At 42.7% G+C, this 24,420-nt stretch overlaps 1 protein-coding gene across 2 annotated transcripts in view; it reads right to left on the bottom strand.

Annotated features, from left to right (window-relative positions):
* The window catches only part of Thap4 (THAP domain containing 4), a 51,593-nt gene that overhangs the window by 5,805 nt on the left and 21,368 nt on the right, over nucleotides 1–24,420 (bottom strand). For both annotated transcript variants that reach the window (XM_055617067.1, XM_055617068.1), the window contains 3 exons: nucleotides 18,199–18,358; nucleotides 6,457–6,566; nucleotides 5,053–5,156 (listed from right to left, as the gene is read on the bottom strand). In XM_055617067.1, the coding sequence (XP_055473042.1) occupies nucleotides 5,053–5,156; nucleotides 6,457–6,566; nucleotides 18,199–18,358 (374 nt within the window). The remainder of the gene's footprint in view (nucleotides 1–5,052; nucleotides 5,157–6,456; nucleotides 6,567–18,198; nucleotides 18,359–24,420) is intronic.

Raw genomic sequence — 24,420 nt, 5'->3', positions numbered from 1 at the left:
CACTATGAAAAGGCCAAACCTACAAATAATAGGTATAAGGAAGAAGAAACTTAGATCAAAGGCAGAGAAAATATTTTTAGCAATATTATATAAGAAAATTCCCAAAATCTAAAGAAAGAGGTGCTTAAAAAAACCAAGTCACGTATAAATGCAGGACCAATGACTTTTTATAACATCACTATTATTGTGATACCCAAACCACATAAAGATTCAATAAGAACAACAACAATTATAGACCAATATTCATGAATATAGGTGTAAAAATTCTCTATAGGTGTAAAAACACCTGGAGACTGAATTCAAGAACACATCAAAAAAGATTATTCACTATGATCAAATTAGGTTTATTCCAGAGATGCAAGGATATTTCAATGTATGTAAATCAACAAATAAACATGACAAAAGACAGAAACCACAAGACCATCTCTTAGATACAGAAAAGGCCTGACAATAATGCAACATCCCTCAATGATGAAAGTCCTAGACAGAAAAGGGATATAAGAGACATCTCAACATAATAAAGGCAATACAGCAAGTGTATAGCTAATATCATTCTGAAAGGACAGAAACTCAAAGCATTTCCACTAAAATCAGGAACAAGAACAAGGGTGCTGTGTTGGTTAGTTTTCTGTTAACTTGACATTAACTAGAATCATTTGGGAAGAGGGGATTCAACTGAGAAAATGTCTCCTCCAGACTGAACTGTAGGCAAGCCTGTGGAACTTATTTTTGATTAAAGATTAATATGGCAGGGCCTATGGGGAGCAAGCTACTAAGCAGTGTTCCCCCATGGCTTCTGCTTCAGTTCCTGACTTCAGGTTCCTGCCTTAAGTACCTGCCCAGATTTCCTTTGATTATTGACTGTGATATGGAAGTGTAAGCAAAATACACCTTTTCCTCCTAAAGTTGCCTTTATCATGGCATTTTATTACAACAATAGAAACCCAAACCACGACAGTTGTAGACTTTATCCACGCCTGTTCAATACAGCACTTGAAGTCTTAACTAGAGCAGTAAAACAACTGAAGGAGATAGAAAGGAAGTTGTCAAAGTATCCTTATTTGCAGACATTATAAATTTTACACATAAAAAACCCTTAAGACTCCCCCAGAAAGTCTTCTTAGCTTCTATAGCTTATAGATACTTTTAGCAAAGTAGCAAAATACAAAATTAACATATAAAAACCAGTAGCCTTCCTATATACAAATGAAACATGCTGAGAAAGAAATCAGAAAAACAGGAGCTTTCACAATAGCATAAAAAAAAAATCTGTGAGTAACTCTAACCAAGCAAGTAAAGACTTGTATAGTATCAAGGCTGGGTAGTGGTGCTCACCTTTAATTCTAGCCCCCAAGAAGCAGTGGCAGGCAATCTCAGAGTTCAAGGCCATCTACAGATTGAGTTCCAGGACAGCCATGGCTACACAGAGAAACCAGTGGCAGGGGGATCCACAACAGCAGATCCAAACTGGACAGAGTGCAGACAAGGATGCACTGTGAAGTCCCTAGAGAAGTTCAAGGTAAAATCTAGGCATGTTTCTCAGTGTGCAAGGTAATTAAAGATTGACGCATTTTGTACTGAAATTATGTGTCTGCCTATGGATATGTGCACATGTGAGTGTAGGCTTCCTTAGATGCTGGCGGTTGAGAGTGTCTGATCTTCTGGAGCAGAGTTACAAACTGTTATGAACATGCTGGGGACTGAACTTGGGTCCTTTGCAAGTGCAGTCCGTGTTCTTGTTCTTAATCACTGAGGCCATCCAGTCCCCAAAGCAAGCTTTGGATAACTGGCAAAGTATGGTGCTGGATCAAAGCAATGTACATAAAAACTAAGCAAATGAAAAGAAGAACTTCCCAAAAGCATGCAGGAGAGAATGCATGTGGAGCTCTGTGATCTATTTAGGCACAGCTGGAACAAGCCAACCCAGTAAACCATGATTCCAACTCTTGAAGTAAAACTGTCCTGTACAAGAGTCTGTCAGTAAAACCTAGACCTCAACACCAACAAGGAGCAATGGACGCATCCTCAGTAATACACGGATCCAAACACTAAAGCAATCAGTTACAACAGTCAGGCCTGATTAAGTCTGAGAACAGGAAATCAATGGACCTCCTGTGTGCAAATTCTCTAAAACTGACAAATCAATGAAGGAAAACACACACACAGAGGCAGGCACACACATACACCCCAAACAAAGAAACCAACAAACAGCCTAATAACCTGGATAATATGATTAGGAAGTACAATTTTTTGAGACAGGCTGTTATGAGCTACCCTTGCTGCTGGCCTCAAGCTTGCCATGTAGCCTGGAATGACAGTGAATTCTTGATCACCCTCCCTAAGTGCTGGAATTACAGATGTGTGCCAACATGCCTGGTTTATGTAGTGCTAGCGACTGAGCAAAGGGCCTTGTGGCACCAAGCACACGAACAACTGAGCTACATTCTCAGTCCTTATTTTTTTGTATTTTTAAGTCAGAATCTCATTCTGTAGCCCAGGTTGGCACAGAACTCACTATATAGCTCAGGCTTGTTTTCAATTCACAGAACTTCTCCATTTCAGCCTCCCAAATGCTAGGATTATGTGTGCCATCACTGCTAGGAAGTGAGCTTTTAAAGGTACAGTCACATAACTCTGAACACAACGGTCAACCTAAGGTTATAACTACTGAGTATCAAACCTCGAATTCCATAATCTCTACCTCCCACCTCCTCAGAAGGACCCCTGTTTCATAAATAAAACCCACAGTGAGTTTTCCAGCAAAAAGAAAACCTTGGTGATTAGATATACTTTGACAAGTGTGATCAAGAAAAACAGATAACTGAGACACACATTAGAGTACAGGTGACAGAATGACAGATACATCCTGAGAGACCAAATAAAATACTTGGAAAATACGAATCTGCAGCTGGAATAGGGTAGAAGACCTGGATCGATATACAGTATGGAAGAAGGTACTGCTGGGGTCTGAGCCTCTGTTCCTATAGCCCATGACACTTTAGCAGAGGTCTACAGATAATCCCGAGCCTCCCTTTTCTAGAAAAGGAACAGCTACAAAGTTCTTACATCGATCTGTAAATAATGCTGACATAAAAATGTATAGTGGCATGTGGAAAAATCAACAATTTCACAAGTAGAAGGTGTGTCCCCGAACCAAGCATAATCAATGCTTTGAAGACACCCTGATCTGCTGCACTGTTAGCATAAAGAGGGGCAAACACAGGCTCTTCTCAGAAGAACCTACAAAACTACTTGATAGAATTTGGTCTTGTGCCAAAGACTCTAGCTGTCAGAAAATACAGGTGTTCCTGCTTACCATAAACATACAGAAGTCACAAGTCCAGCTGGCCATGGCGGTCAAACCTATAGTCCCAGCACAGGAAGAAAGGATTATTTGAGTCTAGAGATGTTAGATCAACCTGAGAAACAGTGAAACCCTGTCTCAAACAAACAATAACAAAAAAACCAAGAAATTTCCTCAGAATCATCAATAATCAATGAAAAGGGGAAAGAGAGAAAAATTTTATGTGCATAGCTGAAAACGATAAAGTACACAAGCATGTTCCTATATGAAAGACTTGCATACTTGAAGCTTTTGCCTGTGTTGACACACTAGAGCTGAAGCTACTGCAGTAGACAACTGAGCTGATACATACTGTTACATCATTTTCCTTCAACTTAATTTATGTACTGAATACAATCTTGATGCTACAGATGGAACCAAGGGCTGCAAGCATCCTGAGCAGAGGGAAACAGCAGAGCCACACACAGCTTCCAGGATGGGAACTGAGTCAGGATCTCATGCATCCTCAGCAGTACACAACTGGATTCACTGGATTCATAGACTCCATTGAAAAGTCACTGTGGTGATACACACTAGTCTTAGAGTTCAGGGGTGGAGGCAGGAGGACCAGGAATTCAAGGCCAGCTAAGTCTACATAGCAAGTTCCAGGACAGCCAGGGTTATATAGAGACCTTGTCTCAAAACAAAAACAAACAACAGGGGATAAAGATGGAGAAAAGAGCAAATGGACCTTCCTGAAGCTACTAAAACATTAAAATCGAGACATAGTACAATGGAATATAAAGGTATATGCTCTTAAATAATGTGTTGTTGGTAAAAAGTTACACACAGGTGGAAAGAAACAGACCCTATGTTCGCATGAGCATAGTCTAAGAGACACACAACACCTGAACCACATGAGGACCAGAAGCCATTCAGTACGAAAATGTCTGAACATATTGAATCACACAGAAAGGCAAATATGACAGATTAAAAGTCTAACAGAGAAAAGCAAAGCTACAAAAGCACAAGAAATGACACAGTATGTATTACTACTATTACTACTACTATTTTAGAGTAGGAAACAAATCCCTAAGCAGGAACCTGAGTGCAGACATGAAAAAGAAAAGACCTGGGGCAGATTGCATTATAAATGAAGGCACTGACTTGGGCCACACTAGCTACACAGGGAACAGACAGCAGATAACAGCCACAGCATGTAAAGAAACAAAACAACCAAAGAACAAAAACAAAAAAACAAAAAACCCTCCCATAAGTCAATAATAGAATCACAACCTACAGCACAAAGTATATTAATATACAAAATAAAAAAGAAAATGGCCAATAAGCACAGAAGATGTACTTTCATTCACAAATTAGACTGAAAACAAGAATGGGATTGAGGAAGGAACCAGTGACTTGCAGGCAATGCTAGTAGCTTCACTGTTAGCAATTTGCCACCCATTCTAAGTGTATTTACCCCTCTGGCTCAGTAATTTAGGAAAAATTTGTCCAGTGTATTTGGGTATATTTTCAAAAGTATAAAGCACAAACATAAAGGGGTATTTGTGATGGAAAAAAACAACAAATCTGAAAGGTACAGGGACCAGGTATTACAGTAGGGATCATTCATACCATGGGAAAAAGTGTAAAAAAGGTAAGAACTAGAGAGAGTGGTAAGAAACTCTGGTAAGGCTACAGTCTATTGGATAGTGAAGTACCACTGCCAAGTGCACTCTGGAAATACCTGGGAGGGAGGTTGGGCTCACCTGCTCCACATGGGGCTCCTTCGCAAAGGAGATCCTGGAGATGGAATGGGATGAGATACACAGCTCCTGCCCGTTCACTTCACCCTCCTCCACTTCCACAATACCTGCAAGGGAGGGGCAGTTAGCATAGTCCCAAGCCACTCCCACCTTCAGAAGCACTGTGTGACTGACAGTCAAGGGAAATCTGAACTTTGCTACTATCCAGGTACAGCGTCTCTGTTCTTACCTGAAAGGAGCTGAGTTACTTTTGACAGATAACAAGACAATAATAACCCAGAATCAATCTGGGTGTACTCAAACTCAGAGGTTAACGATGAGTATTTTCCTGTTTTCTTTCTTACTTTTTTGAGACACGTTTAGTCTCTGAACTTGAGCTCAGTTCAACCTTTGGCTAGGCTGGTTGGCTAGCCAGAAAGCCCTAGAGATCTGCCTGTGTCTGTACTCTCAGTGCTGGGGTTACAGATGTGTTGCACTGTTATTTGGGTACTGGGGATCTAGACTCCAGTCTTCATGCTTACATAGTAAGCACATTGCCCATTAAGTTACCTCCTCAGCCTCTATGCCTGTTTTTGAGAAGGGGTCTCATCAGATTGCTTAGGCTGGTTTGGAATTCATGGAGTTAAGAAATCCTCCTGCAGCCAGGTGGTAATGGTGGTGGTGCACACGTTTAATCCTAGCACCAGGCAGGCAGAGGCAGGTGGATCTCTGAGTTTGAGGTCAGCCTAATTTACCAAGTGACATTCAAGGTTACACAGAGACACCCTGTCATGAAAAAACCAACCAACCAATCAACACACACACACACACACACACACACACACACACACACACGCGCGCGCGCGCGCGCGCGCGTGCACACACACCACCCCCCAAAAAAAGAAAAAGAAAAAAAGAAATCCACTTGCCTCACCCCTCTAAGTAATGAGAAGCACAAGGGCAAATGGTCAATGGAAGGTTATCCTCTGATGACCTCATTCTCCGATGCCTGAAATTCAGCCCTCGTATGTGCACTTCTCAGTGGGCTAGGAGTAGTGCTGAGGAAGGAACCAGGTACAGATAACCCTCTGGCTTTTGCATACTTCCATGTCTGACGGTGCCTGGTGTTAGCTCCATTTCAAGCTAACTAATGCTGAACAGGAGTGAGATTGGACAGGATCAAGGTCACACAGGCTGTTGAGTGATTTCTGAGACATCAGCTTGCCAGAACCTATCCTCTGGTTATGTCTTGTGTTGGCACAGGCAAAGTACCAAAACTAAGGTTGTGCTAGGAGGAAGGCCTAAGTCTATGGAGAACCATATTGTCACCATCCCTATAATACATGCCATGAGAAAAAATACACTTGAAAGTCATAAACATGATCACTTTAACACTGATCAGCAGGCCCTGGGTTAGGGGCACCATACCTGTGTTCTGGGCGCTGACAAAGGCCACCTTGTTAGTGTCAGGCTTGAGGCGGATGAAGCCACACTCTCTGTGCATTGGCTTGTGTGTTTCTGGATGGAAGGAGTTGAACCTGTATGAGAAATCAGAGATGTGAAGCAGACATTCGACCTCAAAGGACTGTCCACTAGATGTATTGTAGCAAGGTTTTCCACTGGCCATGACATAATCATTCCATGGCACCTTACAGAATACCTCAGTCTCAGAGTCATGAGATGGGATAAGCAAAACAACACAGTGATAGCTAGGTCCATGTAACAGTAAAGGAGCTTTTATTTGGTTTTTTTTTTTTTTTTTTTTCAGTTAGGGCCTGAGCTTTTATTTTTATTTTTTTCAAACAGTATAGCTCTGTAACCCACAGGCTGCCACTATTTCCCAAGTGCTGGGATTAAAGGCATGTGTTTCCATACCTGGCCTGTAATAGAGTTTCTAACACTCTTAGCAGAAGGGGAGAGTCACAGGACCTTCCCTGGAGATTCTAGTCATAGTTCTCTTCTGCTTCATCTTTGAGCTGCAGTGATTTTGGGAGTTTGCTGGAACAGACTGAGTAACTGGAAAGTGAGCCTCCCTGAGGTTATCATTCATCATGTATGATGCAATGGGACTTTGCAGAGGTACCACTGAGGGTTACCTATAGTTTTATAAGGAACCTCATTAATCTCATTGGTTTGACAACTAAAGTCTTAATTAACTTTGGTCTATAGTTGGTGAACAGACATTTGTTCATGTTTCATCCAGAAAAACTCACACGAGAAACTGTTGTTCTGGTACAACAGATTCATGGTGAATTTGAGAATAGCAATTTGTACAGACTTTGGTGGGAGACAGCTCTGAGGATGGCTTTTGTGCTCCATGTTCATTGAGTGGCATGCCTCCTTGATGAGTGGCATCCAACCTGAAAACAGCTGAAGGACTGGAGAATACAGTTCTGGAGGGTAGCAATATGGGACAAGACTCTACCAAGTTGTGAGCAGTTTGTGGCTGTTACTATACATAATAAAATACGCTACCGAGGCCAAGATGGCTGCCCAGCAAGTCCCTGCTTATATAAAGTGAGAATTACAATGGAAAGGGTCATGTAGTTATAATCCCCATGTTAGTCTCTAATTTAGCAGGTAAATTAGATAAAAGAGGGTGGGTTTAGAGTTGCTGGTTCACCAATTCTTGCTGCTGGAAGGGGCAAAAGTGAAAGAGAGCACAAATTGGATCTATGTTAGAGTCCCTCCTGTGATTAAAAACCTTCAATCCCATGGGAAGAGTCAGATAGTGAAGACAGAAAAAATAATGTAAAGATGACAAAAGTACCTGTCATCCAACTTTTGACATATTGAAAGTGTAAGATTCAGCACAAAGACTAGGTATACAGAGTCAGGGGAAAATTCTGTCTTGGAACAGCTCGCGTTGGGATGGACTTACAAGAAGGGTGTGAAAAAAACTTACAGGTTGGCTTACTGTTGAAGGGAAGTAACTGAGTAATGTAAACCATCCCTTCTTGGGACAACCTGGAACAGGAAGGAAACCAGTTCCTGGTGGCCTGGCTCATATATGCCATTAGGGACACTTGGTTATCAACAACTGAGGTCCCCATGAATCAGGGTCTGAAAGGAGGAACAAGAGGCTACTGAGGGAAGGTAACAGAGGTGGTGTATGGTGCCCAGTTCACTAACCAGCAAAGGACTATTTACTCCATTTAAATAAGCTCATTCAGCAGGCATCCGGGTAATGGCAACAGCGCTTTAGCTGCTTAACTGAGCCCCTTGCTAGGTGTAATCTATAAGGTAGAAGAGGTTTTGCTGGATCTAGGTGACTTAAAATGACATAAATTGGGTCCTTAAAAGTGCTGCATCAATCAAGTGGAAACAATGGAGCTTAAAGCAGATAAGAGTTTGTCCAGGTCATTTAAAGGCAAATGTGATAAGATTTGTGTCAAATTGAAATTCCTAAGGAAAGAAAATGACAGAAAAACAAACACTATTCTAGTGAGCTTCACAGAAAGAATAAAATGGAAAAAAAAAAAAAACAGTATAGAGGAAAAATACGAAGCTTGTGGATAATTATTCAGCCCTGTCCCAGGTAAGATGTGTACATTATTTCTCTCCTGCAGAAAATTATGTCAGGTTGAAAACTATGGAATTTCCTTAGCAGCTTATGTAGTTGAGGGTGAGGCAATGACAGTGGTTACTTTCACAGAGCCCAGAGTCTGGGAGACCCAGGGGGCCAACTGAAGTGGCAGGTGTGGGAACCGCCTGTTCCCATTGGCTCTGGGCTGTGCTGAGCAGCTTAGGCTAGCACATCAGGAGAGGAGAAATGGTTGTCAGCATCATGGCAACAATGCCCACGGATAAAGAGGCAGAACAGCTCATGGAGACTAACTAGCCATAGAAAGCTACATGAAGTAGTACCTTCTGTCCATGCCACTATCTGCCTTACGCTTGTTTGAGAATACAACTGAGATAAGTGATGGAACTGTTCTCATGCTGTGCTGGACCTAGTAGTGTAGGTTTTGGTTTCTTAAAACAAACAAACAAACCAAAAAACAGTTATGTTATGTAAATATGTTTTTGTTTTAATCCCAGGTGTGAGGTATGGGGCTGCTTTAGTTTGTCTACACTGTTAACTATGATTGTCCCATAGGGGCAATGATCTTTGCTAGCTACAGATAGCTTATATATCTGAGAGTATAAATGCCAGAGCCGAAAGAGGGACAAGGGGCTCCGAGAAAGAAGGAGGCTGGCTCCTCTTCTTGCTGCTGCTGTTTGTCTTCCTACTGTGTTTGTTATTGCTGGTTTGCTAGACTGCTAGATATCCTAAAATGAAGACTGGACTTTCCCCGAGGAACCCAATGATCCTAACCAGCAGAAAGTAGTAAAGAGAGTTATACACCTTCTTGCCACTAACCTTCTTTCTCTCCTAGCTAGTTAGGGGGTTGGAAGGTATTAAGGTAAGTAAGAGTTAGAAGGGAGCTAGAGATATAAGAACCCAAATAAGATATATAAAAGTACACCAACAAGTGTCACTCAGATGTGGCTAGGCATAAAGGGAAACTTGGTTTCTAATGCCATAGAGAAGAAGGCAGGGTATGAAGGAATGAATTTACTGTTTGAGGACGTCAGCAAAAAGTTCATAGTGGCTGTGGCTGCTGGGTTCTCTCCTACTTTGCTCCTGAGTGATTTTCTACTTCTTCTTTGTCTTCTTCTTGTATTCTTTTTTTAAAAAAGGTTGGGAGAATAGCTGAAAAATCAGAAGGGTCTCTCAATGCTCTCATTTCTGAAAGGACTGCAGAGTTAGCTGTGCAACTAGAGAGTTTGCAGGTAGAGATGGAAGCACTTGAAAAGCAAATAGCGCCGCTGATAATGAGAGAACAAAAAGGTTCAGACCTGGTGTCTGAGATTGATAACTTCTGCAGGAAGAAAGAGGGAAGCAGACTAGGCTGGAAGGCAGATTTCCAGAGCCCCTGTGTGAGGCAAGGGGCCAGGAAGAGCAGGACGCAGTACAGGGCAAAAGGGTTAATCCTGAGCCAAGTGAGCCACTAGAGGAGTTGCCTGGGATTACAAAGTCACCATCAGCTTCCCAGTAATTGTGCAGCACATGCCTGCTAATGATGTTGGTCATGAATATGATGAGGTAACATGGCATCCAATAGAAATGTTAGACCTAAAGCATTTTAAAGAGTATTGTTTCCTACGAAATGAATTCTCTCTTCATTAAACAAATACTAAGTAACTAGGCTACTCAAAATAGAATTATTCCCCAACTATTGGAAGAGATTGATGTCAGTTATGCTAGAAGCTGGTCAGCAGTTACAATGGTTATTGTGGTGGAGGGAAGAAGCCATGAACACAGAACAACAAGATAATGCAAGGGGGACAAACATTAAAGATCAAGTGCTTGGTGAAGGCACTATTCTGACTTACAAGAACAAATCTGATCTGGTGATATGGTTATAGAACAATGTCGTGTAGCAGCTATAAGAGCTTGGGCTATGGTTTAGGAGCCTAGGAAAAGATCTACTTCATTTACTAAGATAATACAGGGCTTTGGATAAGCCTTCACAGATTTCTTAAAATGATTGGTGTAGTGGAAGTTTTGATTTCTTTAAAAACTCAGTTATGTTATGTAAATATGTTTATATGTTTTAATCCTAAGTATGGGATATGGGACTGCCTTAGTTTATCCGTAGCTGATAATTATCCCATTCAGGGTGTGGTCTTTGCCAGCTGGTAACAGCCTCGTGATACATGGGGAAGGGCATTGTCTTTGTCAGATGCAGTTAGGATAAGTATGAGAGCCCAGAGAGAAGCACAGAGAGAGTGCTTTGAAGAAAGAAGGCTGCTTGCTATGTTTGCTGGTTTGCTTGTTCCCTGGTCTGCTGAGACTGGTACTGCCACCAAAAAAAACCCTACAACCCTTCCCAGCAGGAAGAAGTAAGGAAGTCTATGTCCCCTTTCCTTTCTAATCTTCCTTCTCTGCTACCTAGGGTTGGGGGGTAGGAAGGGAGGTAGAGACTTTAGGAACCCCAAATAAATTAGAGTTTAAAAATATTAGCACCTAGATTGTTATCAGCTGTAAACAAAGCTGTATCAAACCCAGACAGGTGTTAATAGAGACCTTGGTATTTGAGAATGCAAATACTGAATTAGGAGAGTAATTAGACAATTAAAGGCATGAGCAGTACCAACAGATGAATGCATAAGAGACACAACTGATATTGGCCCTCATGAGTAACATGCCAGTATCATAGGACAAGCCATAGCTAGAGGCCTCAGATATCAAAACACCTGGTGCTTTAACTGTGGTGAATGTTGCCATTTACAAAGAAATTGTATAGTTAGAAGCCTCAGAGCTCAAAATGGCCAAGTATGCTAACTGGAGAATACGGTGCTTTCACCTGTAGCAGTGAACAAGCAGTTTCTGGCTGCAAAGGAATACCCAGGCTTCCCGGAATTTGTAGCTGCTGTGGTAAAAGAAGTCACCGGATTAATGAGTGTAGATCCAAGAGGGACATACAAGGTAACCCTTACCATCAGGAAACGAACTGAGGGGCCTGTCAGCTCAAGGCCCTATAGCAAAAAATTTGAGCCGTTTTTCTTTGGTCAACCAGGAGGTAACAAGCATGCAAGGAAACCCACAATTAAGTACAGCTGATCTCATGCACTCTACTGAAAGCAGTGTGGCTCTGGATCTGACCACAGTTAAACCTCTTATCCTATCCTCAAAGGTTGAATGTTACAAAATAACCACTAGTGTTTATGGTCCTTCCTGTTCAGGGACAGTAGGACCTTTACCTGGGATTCCAAACATTACTCCCTCCTGTCCACCCAATTATGCAAGTGATCCTGGGAGACGCTAGAGTATACAGAAGTAGAAAATTAACTAAAAGGGATGATAATGGAAAGAAGTAAATTAACTTCCCAAGGATTTATTGTGCATTCAGGTATTATAGATGGAAAGTGCAAGGAAGAAGTTAAAATTCTGGCATGTGTAAACAAGAAAATGCAAATTAATGCAGAAAATAGAATTGCTAAGTTGTTACTGTTTCCTTACATTAATGGCAAAGCTGCTCCAGAAGAAAGAACAGGGGCATTTGGGAGTACTGGAAAACGTGTGCTTTGGCAAACAGGGGTTACTGATAAGAGACCCAAACTATTATTGCAAGTGTATAGTGTTCAAATAGAAGGACTGGTAGATAAAGGAGCTGATGTCACTGTGTGTGTGTCTCTATATTTTCTATTGTTGAACGCTGTACAGGCAGAAAGCTAAGTGCTAGCAGGAGCTTGGTATCGTTATTTCTACGGCCCATCACCAGCTCAAAAACACGAGGGTCAGACAGCCCTCCATGCCTAAAAGCAATCTAAGAGATGTATCAGGTGTTGTCTCGATGCTGGTTGGTTGTAATGGAGACCTGACAGCCAGTAGGTGGCGCAGGAAGCAGGAGGGCAGAACTGGGCAGAGAGAGTGAGGCAGGGAGATGCAAGTTGAAGTGGGAGAATTGAAGAGGACATGTAAGGGAACAGACAAAGAGTGGAGAATGGAGGTAAAGAGCCAGCCACGTAACAGGTCGTAGTGTTAGAATATCCAGGCTAAGTTTAGACAGAAGCTGGGAGACAGTGCAGCAAAAGGCCTAAGCTTTATTAGAAGTCTCAGCATCTGGCAGGTTTGAGAAAGCCCACAATACACCTGAAAAACAGTAGAAACAGCAACTAGAAAGGGTAAAAGAGGGTATCCTGCATGGTTGGAAAACATGCCAAAAGCTATGAGGATGTCAACTAAAAATTAGGGAGGCTCTCTAAATCATAAACACTACTGCCACTGTTGCTGGTTACATGTCAGAACTAGAAGGCCACTTCTTCCTGCTGAAGACACTACAGACTTTGGCTGCAGAACATGGAAAAACCAAGCTGGACTCAGCTAGAAGCTCCTTCCATGCTTGCTGACTTTGAGGAAGAATTGCCACCAACAATTTTATTTGCCTGCAGACCCCAAGAGCTACACTATCAAACTTCCAGGCTGGTTTGCCCACGGGCACAACAGCGGCAGTGACTAGTGCAGCCAGCAAGTTTCCAGCTGGATGCAAGACTTGACCCTCAGAGGAGAACTCACACCTGGTAGTGCAAGTCAGGACAAAAACCTGTGGCTGGGAAGGCCATATGCCTCAGGCTCAGAAGGGGTTTTGTTTTGTTGAATGGTCATATATATCTATCTGTCTATGTCTGTAGCTTATTAATACTATTGGCCTTGGTGGTAGAGAGACTTCTCAATGGGAAGTGGTAAGGTGCAAAGACTCATAACTGGTAAACTGCTGAGAATAATGCCTGTTTAAATGAGAGAGTGGCCCACTACTTAAAAAAAAAAAAAAAATCCATACCTTTCCAAGGCAAAAGAAATGTTGCAAAAATTTAAGTGCCAGAGGATAGGATCTGATGAGCTATGCCCTTTTCTTTCACATATTACATGGTCATCCAATTGCCTTGTTGGAGCAGAGACTCCCTTATCTTGGAAGCCATGGGAACAAAATGCACAGAACAATATGGTGATGGCTAGGTCTATGGTAATGGAGCTGTCAACATTCTTTAGCATAGGACCTTAACCTGGGATTCCAAACATTACTCCCTCCTGTCCACCCAATTTTGTAAGTGATCCTGGGAGATGCTAGAGTATACAGAAGTAGAAGGTAGAAGGTTAACTAAAAGGGAATACTGTGATGCAGCTTCTACGAGATTGCCATCCATAATGGGGTGTACTGTGGTAATGTAGCTATTTGGGAACCACCCACACTCCATGAGTAACCTCTCATCCATGCTCTGTAAATACGCACAACTGCAGCCGGATTTTTTTTTTTTTTTTTTACTGCTTTGTGGGTTCCTTTCTCTCTTCCACCCCTCTCCACCCCTTTACTTCTTCCCTTTCAAGCCCCTTAACACTAGATAGTAGAGAAAAGAAAGGATAGAGGTGAAAGGAGGCACCGTTATCATTAGACTACTTCCTGCTAATTCTTTGGGACAAGTTTGATCTTCACCATCAAGGTATCTAATTTCTTCCCCTTTCTTTGTGAATGACTACTTGACAAACCACAATCAACAGCATCCAACTACCAACTAGCCACAATAGCAGGCCTGCCTCTCAGGTATATAAATCTATATAATCTTTATATATTTATACATATAATATAAATATAATATATTTCTATAAATTATATATAAATTATACATACATATATAAAAATATATACCATTTATATATCCTCTGAAAAGTTCCCAGAATCCCAAACCTCACACACTCAAGGAAACTATCAGCTGCTGGCAAAACCACACCCCTGCTAGAGGAAGTCATAGTTACATCTGGGATTACAGCAAAAATATGTTCCCATAACATTTCTGTGTGTGTGTGTGTGTGTGTGTGTGTGTGTGTGTGTGTGTGTTTCTGAGACAGGGTTTCTCTGTGTATCCCTGGCTGTCCTGGAACTCACTCTGTAGAGTTTATTTGCCTGTTTTATCCAATGCTGGAATTGAACCCAGGGACTCACACATGCTTGTCAAGTCTTCTACCACTGAACTATATCCTTAGTTCTCTTTTAAAATTTTATTATTTTTTATTTATGTATATGGGTGTTTTGTCTGCATGTATGTCTGTATACTAAATATATCCCTTGTGTTTTAAGGCCAGAAGAGGGCACTGGATCCCATGGAACTGTAATTACACATGGTTGTTAGCTACTTTGTGGGTGCTGAGAATCAAACCCAGAACCTAGGTCCTCTAGAAAAGCAGCTAGAGCTCTTAACCACTAAACCATCTCTCTAGTCCCACACCTAGCTCTCTTTAGTTTTAAAATTTGAGACAATCTTGTACATAGCTGTTGAACTTGTGATCCTTTTGCCTCAGTATCCTAAATGCTGGGATTAGAGGCTTTATCTTACTTGGCTGTGCTAGACTTTTTTGAGATTATTTAATTTTTCACCATGTGTATATGCATGTGTAAGCCACATGTGTTGGGGTACCTGTGGAGGCCAGAGGCTGGGAATCCCTGGAGTTCCTGGTAGTTTTAACCCACCTGAGATAGGTGCTAGGAATTGAATTTAGGACATTTTGAAAGAGAAATATGCACTCTTAACTGGTAAGCCATCTTCTCTATCCCAAGTTTTTTATTATTATTTTTTAAATGTGTATGGGTGTTTTGCCTACATGGATACCTATACATTAAGACATGTGCAGTGGCCATGAGGCCAGATACCCTAAAATTAGAAATATAGATGGCTGTTAGCTGCCATGTGGGTGCTGGGAATTGAATTTCTGGAAGAGCAGTCAGTGCTTTTGATCCTACAGCCATCTCTTAGCCCTAGGTTATTTTTTATTATCCAGATTTCCCAGCTGATTGGTGTTAGAGGATGGTTTTGTACACCGTGTATTCAAATGCTGATTTCTGTACTCAAACATTTGGTTGCAGTCTGGACACTGTCATTGCCATTATTATGAAGCATCTCCTGTCTCAATGTTGTGTTAAAATTGTTCACCATCACTTCTGATTGGTTAATAAGGGGCTGAAGCGCCAATAGCTAGACAGGAGAGGATAAGCCAGAACTCTGGGGGCCCAGAAAGGTCTCAGGTGGGGACCTAAGAGTCAAGATGAGATGGATGGAGAAGGAACAGCCATGGTGAGATTTAAGATGGTAGGTAATGGACAATGTGGCTGAGAAGTAGGCCAGACCAGCATAGTCGGTTAGAATAGCTCAGTATCTGTCCAGCTTTAGTGTCTAAAGCTTTTAATAAATATGTCTCTGTGTCATTATTTGGGAGGTAGAGCAGGCATAGGAAGTCCCAACTCTGAAAAGTGGTCCTGAGTTGCATAAGAAAGCAGGTTGAGCAAGCCACAAGGAACAAGCCAGTAAGCAGCATTCTTCTGTGGCTACTCCTTCAGTTCTTGCTTCCAAGTTCCTGCCTTGACTTTCCTCAGTGATGGAGTGTGAAATAAACATTTCCCCATCCAAGTTACTTTTGGTCATGGTGTTTTATCACAGCAACAAAAACCATAACTAAGACACTACTCTCCCCCTTTGTAAGCTGACTTGTTGAGTAGTCCAGGCTGACTCATGTTTAGCTGTCCTTAGCCACAGAATGCTGGGGGTTATGGCACATGCCTCCAACAATCAGATGATCTCTTTTTTAAAAAATCATCTTGTCAGGTGCACTGACACATGACTTTAATCACTGCACTCTGGAAGAAGGGTATATGGCAAGCGTGGTCTTATAGAGTTCCAGGAAATCCAGGGTTACATACAGACCCTGTCTAAAACAAATAAACAACCCTCTCAAAAATAAAAAAAACCAACCAGCCAAACGAAACAAACAGAATAATCATCTTATCCCCTTTCATATTTTACTTTCAAACTGAAACAAATGTATTTGCTGGATATGGTGGCACATGCCTGCAACCCTAGTACTCTGCTAACAGAGACAAGAGGACTGTGAATTTGAAGCCAATTTAGGATACACAGTGACTTTCAGACCAGTCTGGACTATGTAGTGACACTCTGCCTCAAACACAACAAAACAAAAACAGTAACAACAAAACAAATGTAGGCTGAGTATCTCTAGTCAGAAAACTCAAACCCCAAATGAGGGCGAGAGACATGGCTCAGAGGTTACCAGCACTTGCTCCTCTTGTAAGAAGACCCTAGTTTGTTTCCTAGCATACATATGGTAGCTCACGACTGTCTGTAACTTCAGTTGCCAGAGGATCCAACACCCTCTTCTGGCCTCTGCAGGAACCAGGTACACATGTGGTACACAAACATGCATACAGATATTTACACACATTAAAAAAAAAAAAAAAGGTAAAACTTCAAACCCCAAATGGCCCAGGCATGGTGGCATATGCCCTTAATCGTAGCATACAGGAGGCAAAGGCAGGCAGATTTCTGAGGACAGTCTGGTCCTCAGAGTTTATAGTACATAGCATATGGTTATATGGTATATATAACCATGGCTACACAGAAAAACAGTCTTAAAAAAATCACCCCCCCCCCAAAAAAAAGGCCCCAAACCCACAAGAAAACCAAAGACTGAGGTGGCATCATGTCAGTATTCAAATAGTTCTAAATTTCAGGGAATTTTGATTTTTGGCTAGTGAAGCCTAAGCTAATATCCCTCGGATCAGAATATCTGATTCTGGGCTGGAGAGCTGCCTCAGTGGCTAAGAGCACATTGCTGGTCTTGCGGTTAGAGTCCTAGCACCTACAACAGGCAGTTTCCAACTGCCTCAAACTCCAGCTTCAGACACCCCTCTGACCTCCTTGGACACATACACAAGACACACATACACACACAGAAGTAAACAATTTTTAAAAAATCTCTGAATGTGAAATGCTTCTGTAAGTATTTCAGGTGAGAGACACTCAATTTGTACTAACAAGAAATAACTCAGTAAGATTTAAGACTATACTTACTACATTTATCTGTTTGTGTATACATGTGTGTAGGGGTCAGTGAATGACTTGGCAAGAGTAATTTCACTCCTTCCACCATGTGGGTCCTGGAGATTGAACTCAGATCATCAGGCTTGGAGGCAAGTGCCATCACCCACTGACCTTCCTACCAGCTCCTAGTTAAAATCCTAACACAGAACTGTATAATTGAGACTGAAACAGAATTAAAATTTTGCTTTTTATTTTATGTACTTTTTTTTTTTATGTGAGGTGCTGGGGAATAAATCCAGGACTGTAAATAGTAGAAAACCCACTCTACCACTGATATCTGTCCCCACCCTATTCAAACTTACTAAGCACATATATTACTTTTGTAATTACACTCCTTAAAGGCAACACTATTTTCTACTGAGAACCATAATACTTGCTTGAACACCTCACCTATTACAGGGCAAAAGTAAAAGAATGCCATATGCTCTTATTTCAGCAGTGACTGACTTCCACACAGGTTAGACTGACACTAGCAATTTAATTAAACACACACCAATAGCTTTTCTGCTTGGACTAACTAGCTTGTAAACATGTGGTTTACAAGATTAAAGAATATCAAGGAACATGAGTACTATTTTCACCAACTCTGTGCCTCAGCTGCCAGGTTCTGGGAAAGAAGAGAGCTTTTCTGAAGCAAACCTAAAGCTGTTTTTGCACCTTCCTGCCTGGCATGTCTTTGATTGGTGTGAACTTATCTGAAGACCTAGGCAGCCCACGAGTCAGCTGGGGACTTACGAGAAGTTGAGCATAGGCTGGCCCACATGAGATATGTGCACCTCCTCCAGGTACTGGAAGGGCTGCAGTGTCGGAAAGGTACCAACTCCCGGCGGGTCTGACAGCCAGGTACCCAGCATCCAGGACAGCGGCTCTACCACTGGGTTCATCTTGGGAGGTTCTGAAAATGAGAAGATGGAACAGTAAATTACTTGCTTCCTCCAGTGTTTTGCCAGGCTCTGGGTAGAGAGCCATATGCTGCTGGAACATGCTTTTGCCAGAAGAGCCACACAACCCGAAATGCTCTGTGATGAGATCCTCCGGAACCTCTGGAGTGCCCAGACAGTCTGGGCAGTGAGGGGAATGAAAAGGAGGCCAGACCACCCTCCTCCAGCCCCTGGCTGGGATTGGAATGTAGTATGGGAAGAAAGGTGCAAAAGAAAGAGAGTGGATAAGAGAGTGAATGGGCTACAGAATTAGATGTAAAAAGCAACAGGGCTGGAGAGGGCAGCTGGACTGGAACTAGAGGCTGACAGCTTCCAAAAAAATTTACTTTTTTCAGCTGTGTCTTCTTCATACCCATAGCAGAATTCAACTGTCTCCTTTACTGTGTGTGAAGGTGACACAGTGGGTGGAACTGGGGATCTGGAAGCAGGGCTGAAGGGCAGCAAGGCAGGTTGCTTAGACAGCTCTGAGAAGACAGGGACTCAGTGCTGCTCAGAAGGTACTTTCTGTGATATGATCTAATATCACCACTGCTCTCACCCCAACTCTGCAGGAGGTTGTGGAGAGCCTTACAAGGCTGATTCCCACACGTGGCCAGGATACTTCTGGTACCTTTTCTTTTTCTTTTCTTTCTTTCTTTCTTTCTTTCTTTCTTTCTTTCTTTCTTTCTTTCTTTTCTTTCTCTCTCTCTCTCTCTCTCTCTCTCTCTCTCTCTCTCTCTCGACAGGGTTTCTCTGTGTAGTCTTGACTGTCTTAGATTTGCTTTGAAGACCAGGCTGGTCTCTGCCTTCTGGAGTGCTGGGATTACAGGCATGTGCTACTGCACCTATTTCTGGTACCTTTTTATGACTTAAATGTGAGTACTTGAACCTGGAGTTTGGAAAGCAAGATGGATGAGCTCATCATTCTTCATCTACCGACTGACACATACCACCTTCCAGAGATCAACGACCCATAATGTGTTCTCCAGGTGTGGATGGCTGGCTAGGTCAGCCTTAGGAACTATTTCAGCTCTGAACTGAAAAAGCTGGGAAGAATATCCAGAAAGAGGGAAGGCCTTCACAGGGTTCCACATACGTGAGAATTTTGGAATGTTGGTTTCTTTAAAAACACAGAAATATATGTTTTTGTTTTAATCCCAGGTGCGGAGATATGAAGCTGCTCTGCAGCAGCTGACTACGATTTGACTTGTGCTCTAGTAGAGGTGTGATTTTGCCAGCTGCAGATAGTTTCTGCAATGGTGTATATAAATGCAAGGGTCCCAAGAGGTGGGGTTGGTTGTCGGTTGCTACTGGTACTGGTTTGTTAAGTAGTCATGTGCAAAGAAGAAACAAGAATAATAGATACCCTGATGATGAGAATCAAACTTGCCCCAAAGAGCTCTATGTCTCTAATCAGCAGGAAGTAGTCTAATGATAACATGGCCCACTTTCCGACCCCTGTATTTAGGGATCTCTTTCCTTTCCTCTCTATCCTTTTTCTCTCATATCTAGTGTTAGGGAGTTGAAAGCATAGAAAAAGGGTGGAGAAGGGTGGAAGAAAGAACTCACAAAACAGTAAAAAACCAGCTACACCCAGGGAGAGAAGACAACTTATAGGAGTCAGTTGCCTTGGCAGTAAGTGCTTTTACCCACTGAGCCATCTGGACAGTCCTTAAAAATGTTTTTATTGGGTTGGAGAAATGGCCAAGCTGCTAGGAGCACTTACTGCTCTGAAGGACTGAGGCTCAAGTCTCAGCACCACATGGCCATTTGTAATTCCAGGAGATCTGATGCCATCTTCTAACCTCCTCAGGTGCCAAGCATACCCTTGGTGTACACACATACATGCAAGTAAAACATTTTCACATAAAATAAAATTTATTTATGTATAAATTTATGTGTCTTTGTGAGTACAGCAGGTCTAATTCTGGACCTCTTCACTGGGTAACAAGCAGACCAAGCTCCTGCATACTCCCCTACACTTAGGGTGCTGAGTGAGACTCCATACCTCAGTTGAAGCCTCTACCCCAAGGGGCAGGGGTCAGCTAGAAGACACTCCACTGGACCTTGTGATCTCAAGCTGTTCCAATACAGGGCTTAGAGAATGCAGTCATGCTCAGCAAGACAGGGCAGTCTGCTGCCTCAGCACTCAATATATCTCTGTGAGAAGCCATGATGGACAGGTGACCTGTACATTGTCTACTGAGGAAACACCAGTTCTCCCTTATAGCTCTTCTCACATATTTATTAAAAATAACACATGAAAGCTAGTTCTGTTAGCATGCATTTTGATGAGCATGTGTGTCCTGTCAGCTTGTATGCCTGAGGATCTTTCTGGGATGCATGTGTCTCTCATGCATGGCTAACATGTGTAGCCTGTGAGTTTGTATGTCCTGTGAGCACCTTAGCAATCTCTTCTCCATTCTCTTCCCCTTTTCGTTCCCGTTATGAGCCTGCAGGTAGGCTAAGAATGATCTATGCCTGCCCCCTAGGGTGGGAGGCTTGCAATAACAAGCAGAACAGTCTCCTGACAAGGTGTACTAGGAGAAGGTGGAGGTTATGTCGGTGACCCATGGAAAAACCTTGGCTTCTGAAGGAAGCAGTCAAGTACCCTCTCATGAGGTAGACCTAGACTCAAGGCCTGCACTAATTAATGTTCATGATCCACACTTGGCTCTAGTCACGTACTCCCTTTAAAGGAAGTCTCAATAAGTATTACAAGCTCCAGACCTAGATGTCCCTTGCCAGAATCCACTCTGCCCATTCCAATCCCCAATGTCCTCTGTAGACCCTCACCTTTGCCTGGCACTGCCTTTATTTTAGAGGCCCCCCTGTTGGGAGCACTCAGCTTCTCCCTCCTGGGGTTCTCATGCCTGAGTTATTATGGGGTGACATGTTTGTTTCTCCAGCAGAAACAAGCTCAGGCCCCCCTAAAATTCTGTCTTTACACTGTTTTCCAGCTAGTGAGACCAAGGGAGGATGGTCCTCAAATGTCAGACTGAGAGACACGGTCTAGGAAAGGGACGACAAAGAAACAATAAGGCAGGGAGAGACTGCTACTGATTCTTCTGACCCTGCTTTCTTCCTTCCAGTCTGCCTGAGGACCTTTCTGGGATGCATAAGTTAGCATCATCTCTGGCGCTCCCAGGAATTAAAATAATTTAAAAATGTGAGGGTGCTCACTGCTGAGTTGGATCTCTAGATAGAACTCAGAGTGGAAGGGGACCACTGACTCTCCCAGTGGGTGTTGGACATTAACTCAGGTCCTCTGGAAGAGCAGTGAGCACTTTTAACCACCGAGTCATCTTGTCAGCCCCTAAGATTTTGTGTTTTTGAGTCAGGTCTCACTGTGTGACTGAGACTGACCACAAGATCATCCTGCTCAGCTTCCCTAGTGTCTGGGTCCCAGGGATGAACTTAAGCTAGGTAAGACACCCTGAAAATCCTGAGCAAGACTGCTGCCTCTGCAAGACCACTCTCCATAAACACAAAAGGCCCAAAGGTCAGATGTGAGTGGGCCTAACCTGGGGAAGCTAAATGAAGCAAAAACCAGAACAGTCTAAGTAAGAAATGATCTTCATAGTGTTAGGTATTTGAACTCTTGGTCCCCAGTTGGTGGCACTGTTATCTGGGGAGGGTTAGGAGGTATGGCCTTGCTCTGTTTTGTGCTTATGGGTAAGGATGTGAGGTCTCAGTTTCCTGTTCTGGCCACCATGCTTGCCATATCCCTCTGGAACCAGAAGCCCAAATAAACTTTCTTCTGTAAGTTGCTGTAGTCAATCACAGCAATGGAAAAATAACTAATACACCCAACCAACAACCAAAGAATGTAAAAGTGAAGATATGGAAGCACAGGTGAATGGAGCAGAGCTCCTTCATGGGAGACATGCTGGTGCTTCCCAGCACAGATGTGGGCAGAGTTCTTATCAGCACACTCAAGACCCTGGATTTGAAACTCTGCGAAACAAAACACACCCCTACCCACAAAGTCCAAACTATAGGGCACAATAAAGTGATTAAAAAACATTAAAAACCATTTAAGAGGTGAGCACGGAGCAGGACCCAGCAATAGCTCTACCCTCAGGGACAGGCCCAACAGAAATGAAGTACCCACCAGAGTCAGACCTAAAGTATTGGCAGCAGCATTGTTTACCATAGCCACAAGCAGAACTCACATCCAATGCCTGCTGAGCAAGACACAGCACAGCACGTCTAGATAATGAATCTTACTCAATCATAAAAGCAAACTAGTTTCCAGATGTACAACATGGGTGGGTACCTATGTGAAAGAAGTCAGACCCAAGAGTAGCACTGCCTGACCCCATGCTTGAGAAATGTCTAGGGTTCCCATGACAGAGAGGGAAAACAAGTCAGTGTTTCTCCATGGCAGAAGATACAGGGCCAACTGATAAGACCACAAGGAAAGAACAGGGGCGGTAAGAATCTTGTAGCTGGGCTCAGCTTCCAGTACCCTATGCTTGCTGCACACCTGAAGTGGCCAACTCTGTAGCATTAGAGATGTGGCTAGCCCAGGCATATCCATAGGCTTCCCAAAACCCTACCCAAAGTGATTTCCAGTATCCCAGAACTTTAAAATCACTGGTCACAGGACTGGAGAGATGGTTCAGTGGTCAAGAGCACTGTCTGCTCTTCCAAAGGACCTGGGTTCAATTCCCAGCACCCACAAAGCAGCTCAAAACTGTCTGTAATGCCAATTCCAACGGATCTGACACCTTTACACTAATGCACATAAAATAAAATTAAATAAATTATTTTAAAAAAATCACTGGTCATTTAGTGAGATAATATTTTTGGATGATGATGTCAAATAATGTAATTATTAAAACTAGTTATACTAGTTTTTTTTTTTTACCTTCTTAAAGTGGTTGTTAAGAAGTTTAAGTTAGGGGCTAGAGAGATGGCTCAGTAGAGACCTGAATGACCTAACAGCCCAGGACAGCTACTGACATGCTGGGACATGAATCTGAATCTACTGTTTCAATATTGCTAACTTCACTCTTTCAGTAAATCCAGAAATATCAATTTGGGGATATAACAACCGCTTTCTAAAAATTTGTTCAAATTTAAACCACTGGTGGTATGAGTCACATATTCTTGTGGGGCCGTCTGGTGTACTAGTTAGTCTAGCATTGCTGGGTACAGTGTCCAAAGTCCCCAAGGTGTCAGGGGCTGATGGCTTTTGGTGCTCCACCTATATATACTACTGTGCCCTCCCTACTTCATCCCTCCTTTATCCTCTCCTCTTCTGGGTAAGGACAGAGAAGGCACTGGCTATTTTGGACCAATCTGTATAGTCCTCAGCTACATCTCAGAATAGGGTTCATGCTGTTTAGAGTCACCCTGGGACAGGTTCCAGAAAGCAACTAGTACTAAGAAACTATCCCACTGAGCAAGTATTCAGTTACAAGCTCAACAAAGAGCAAGAGGAACCAAACAACAGAGCCTGACATGAAATACCTGTGAGAGCTAAGTGGACATGGTACAGTACATATTAACCTAGGCAGAAGTGTGCTTTCTGCAAAGCTTGGGCAGGAACCAAGCCCTCAGAGCCTGAAGGTTTTCATGGAGAAGCAGGGTTGGTCCCTTGAGTACCTGCTTACCTTTTCCCAATACTATGTGGAGGGGCTGGAGAGATGGCTCAGTGTTAAAAGCCTATTCTGACTACTCTCCCAGAGGACCCAGGTTTGATTGCAATACTTACCTGGTGGTTCAGAACTATCTGAAATTCTAGTCCTAGGGGATCTGATGCTCTTTTCTGGACTCTGAAGGCACTGCACACTGTGTTGCACACACATACATGTAGGCAAAACACCAATAATACATAAAAACTAGGTAGTGACACTGACAGCATTCTGATTAAATGGGAATAAAGGTATCACAAAGGCACAGATAGGAGGAGCCCACAGAGGATGAGACTGTAAAGAAACTGGAAAGGGAACATAGACATTGAGGGGATTTGAGGGGCTGCATGGCTAGGACTAGGCAGGGATGGAGAACAAGGCTACCAGGCAAGGCT

The sequence above is a fragment of the Psammomys obesus genome, unplaced genomic scaffold, assembly GCF_907164565.1.
Source record: "Psammomys obesus unplaced genomic scaffold, mPsaObe1.curated_primary_1811, whole genome shotgun sequence".
In the NCBI taxonomy this organism is placed as follows: domain Eukaryota; kingdom Metazoa; phylum Chordata; class Mammalia; order Rodentia; family Muridae; genus Psammomys; species Psammomys obesus.
This window is presented reverse-complemented; position numbering and strand designations above follow the sequence as displayed.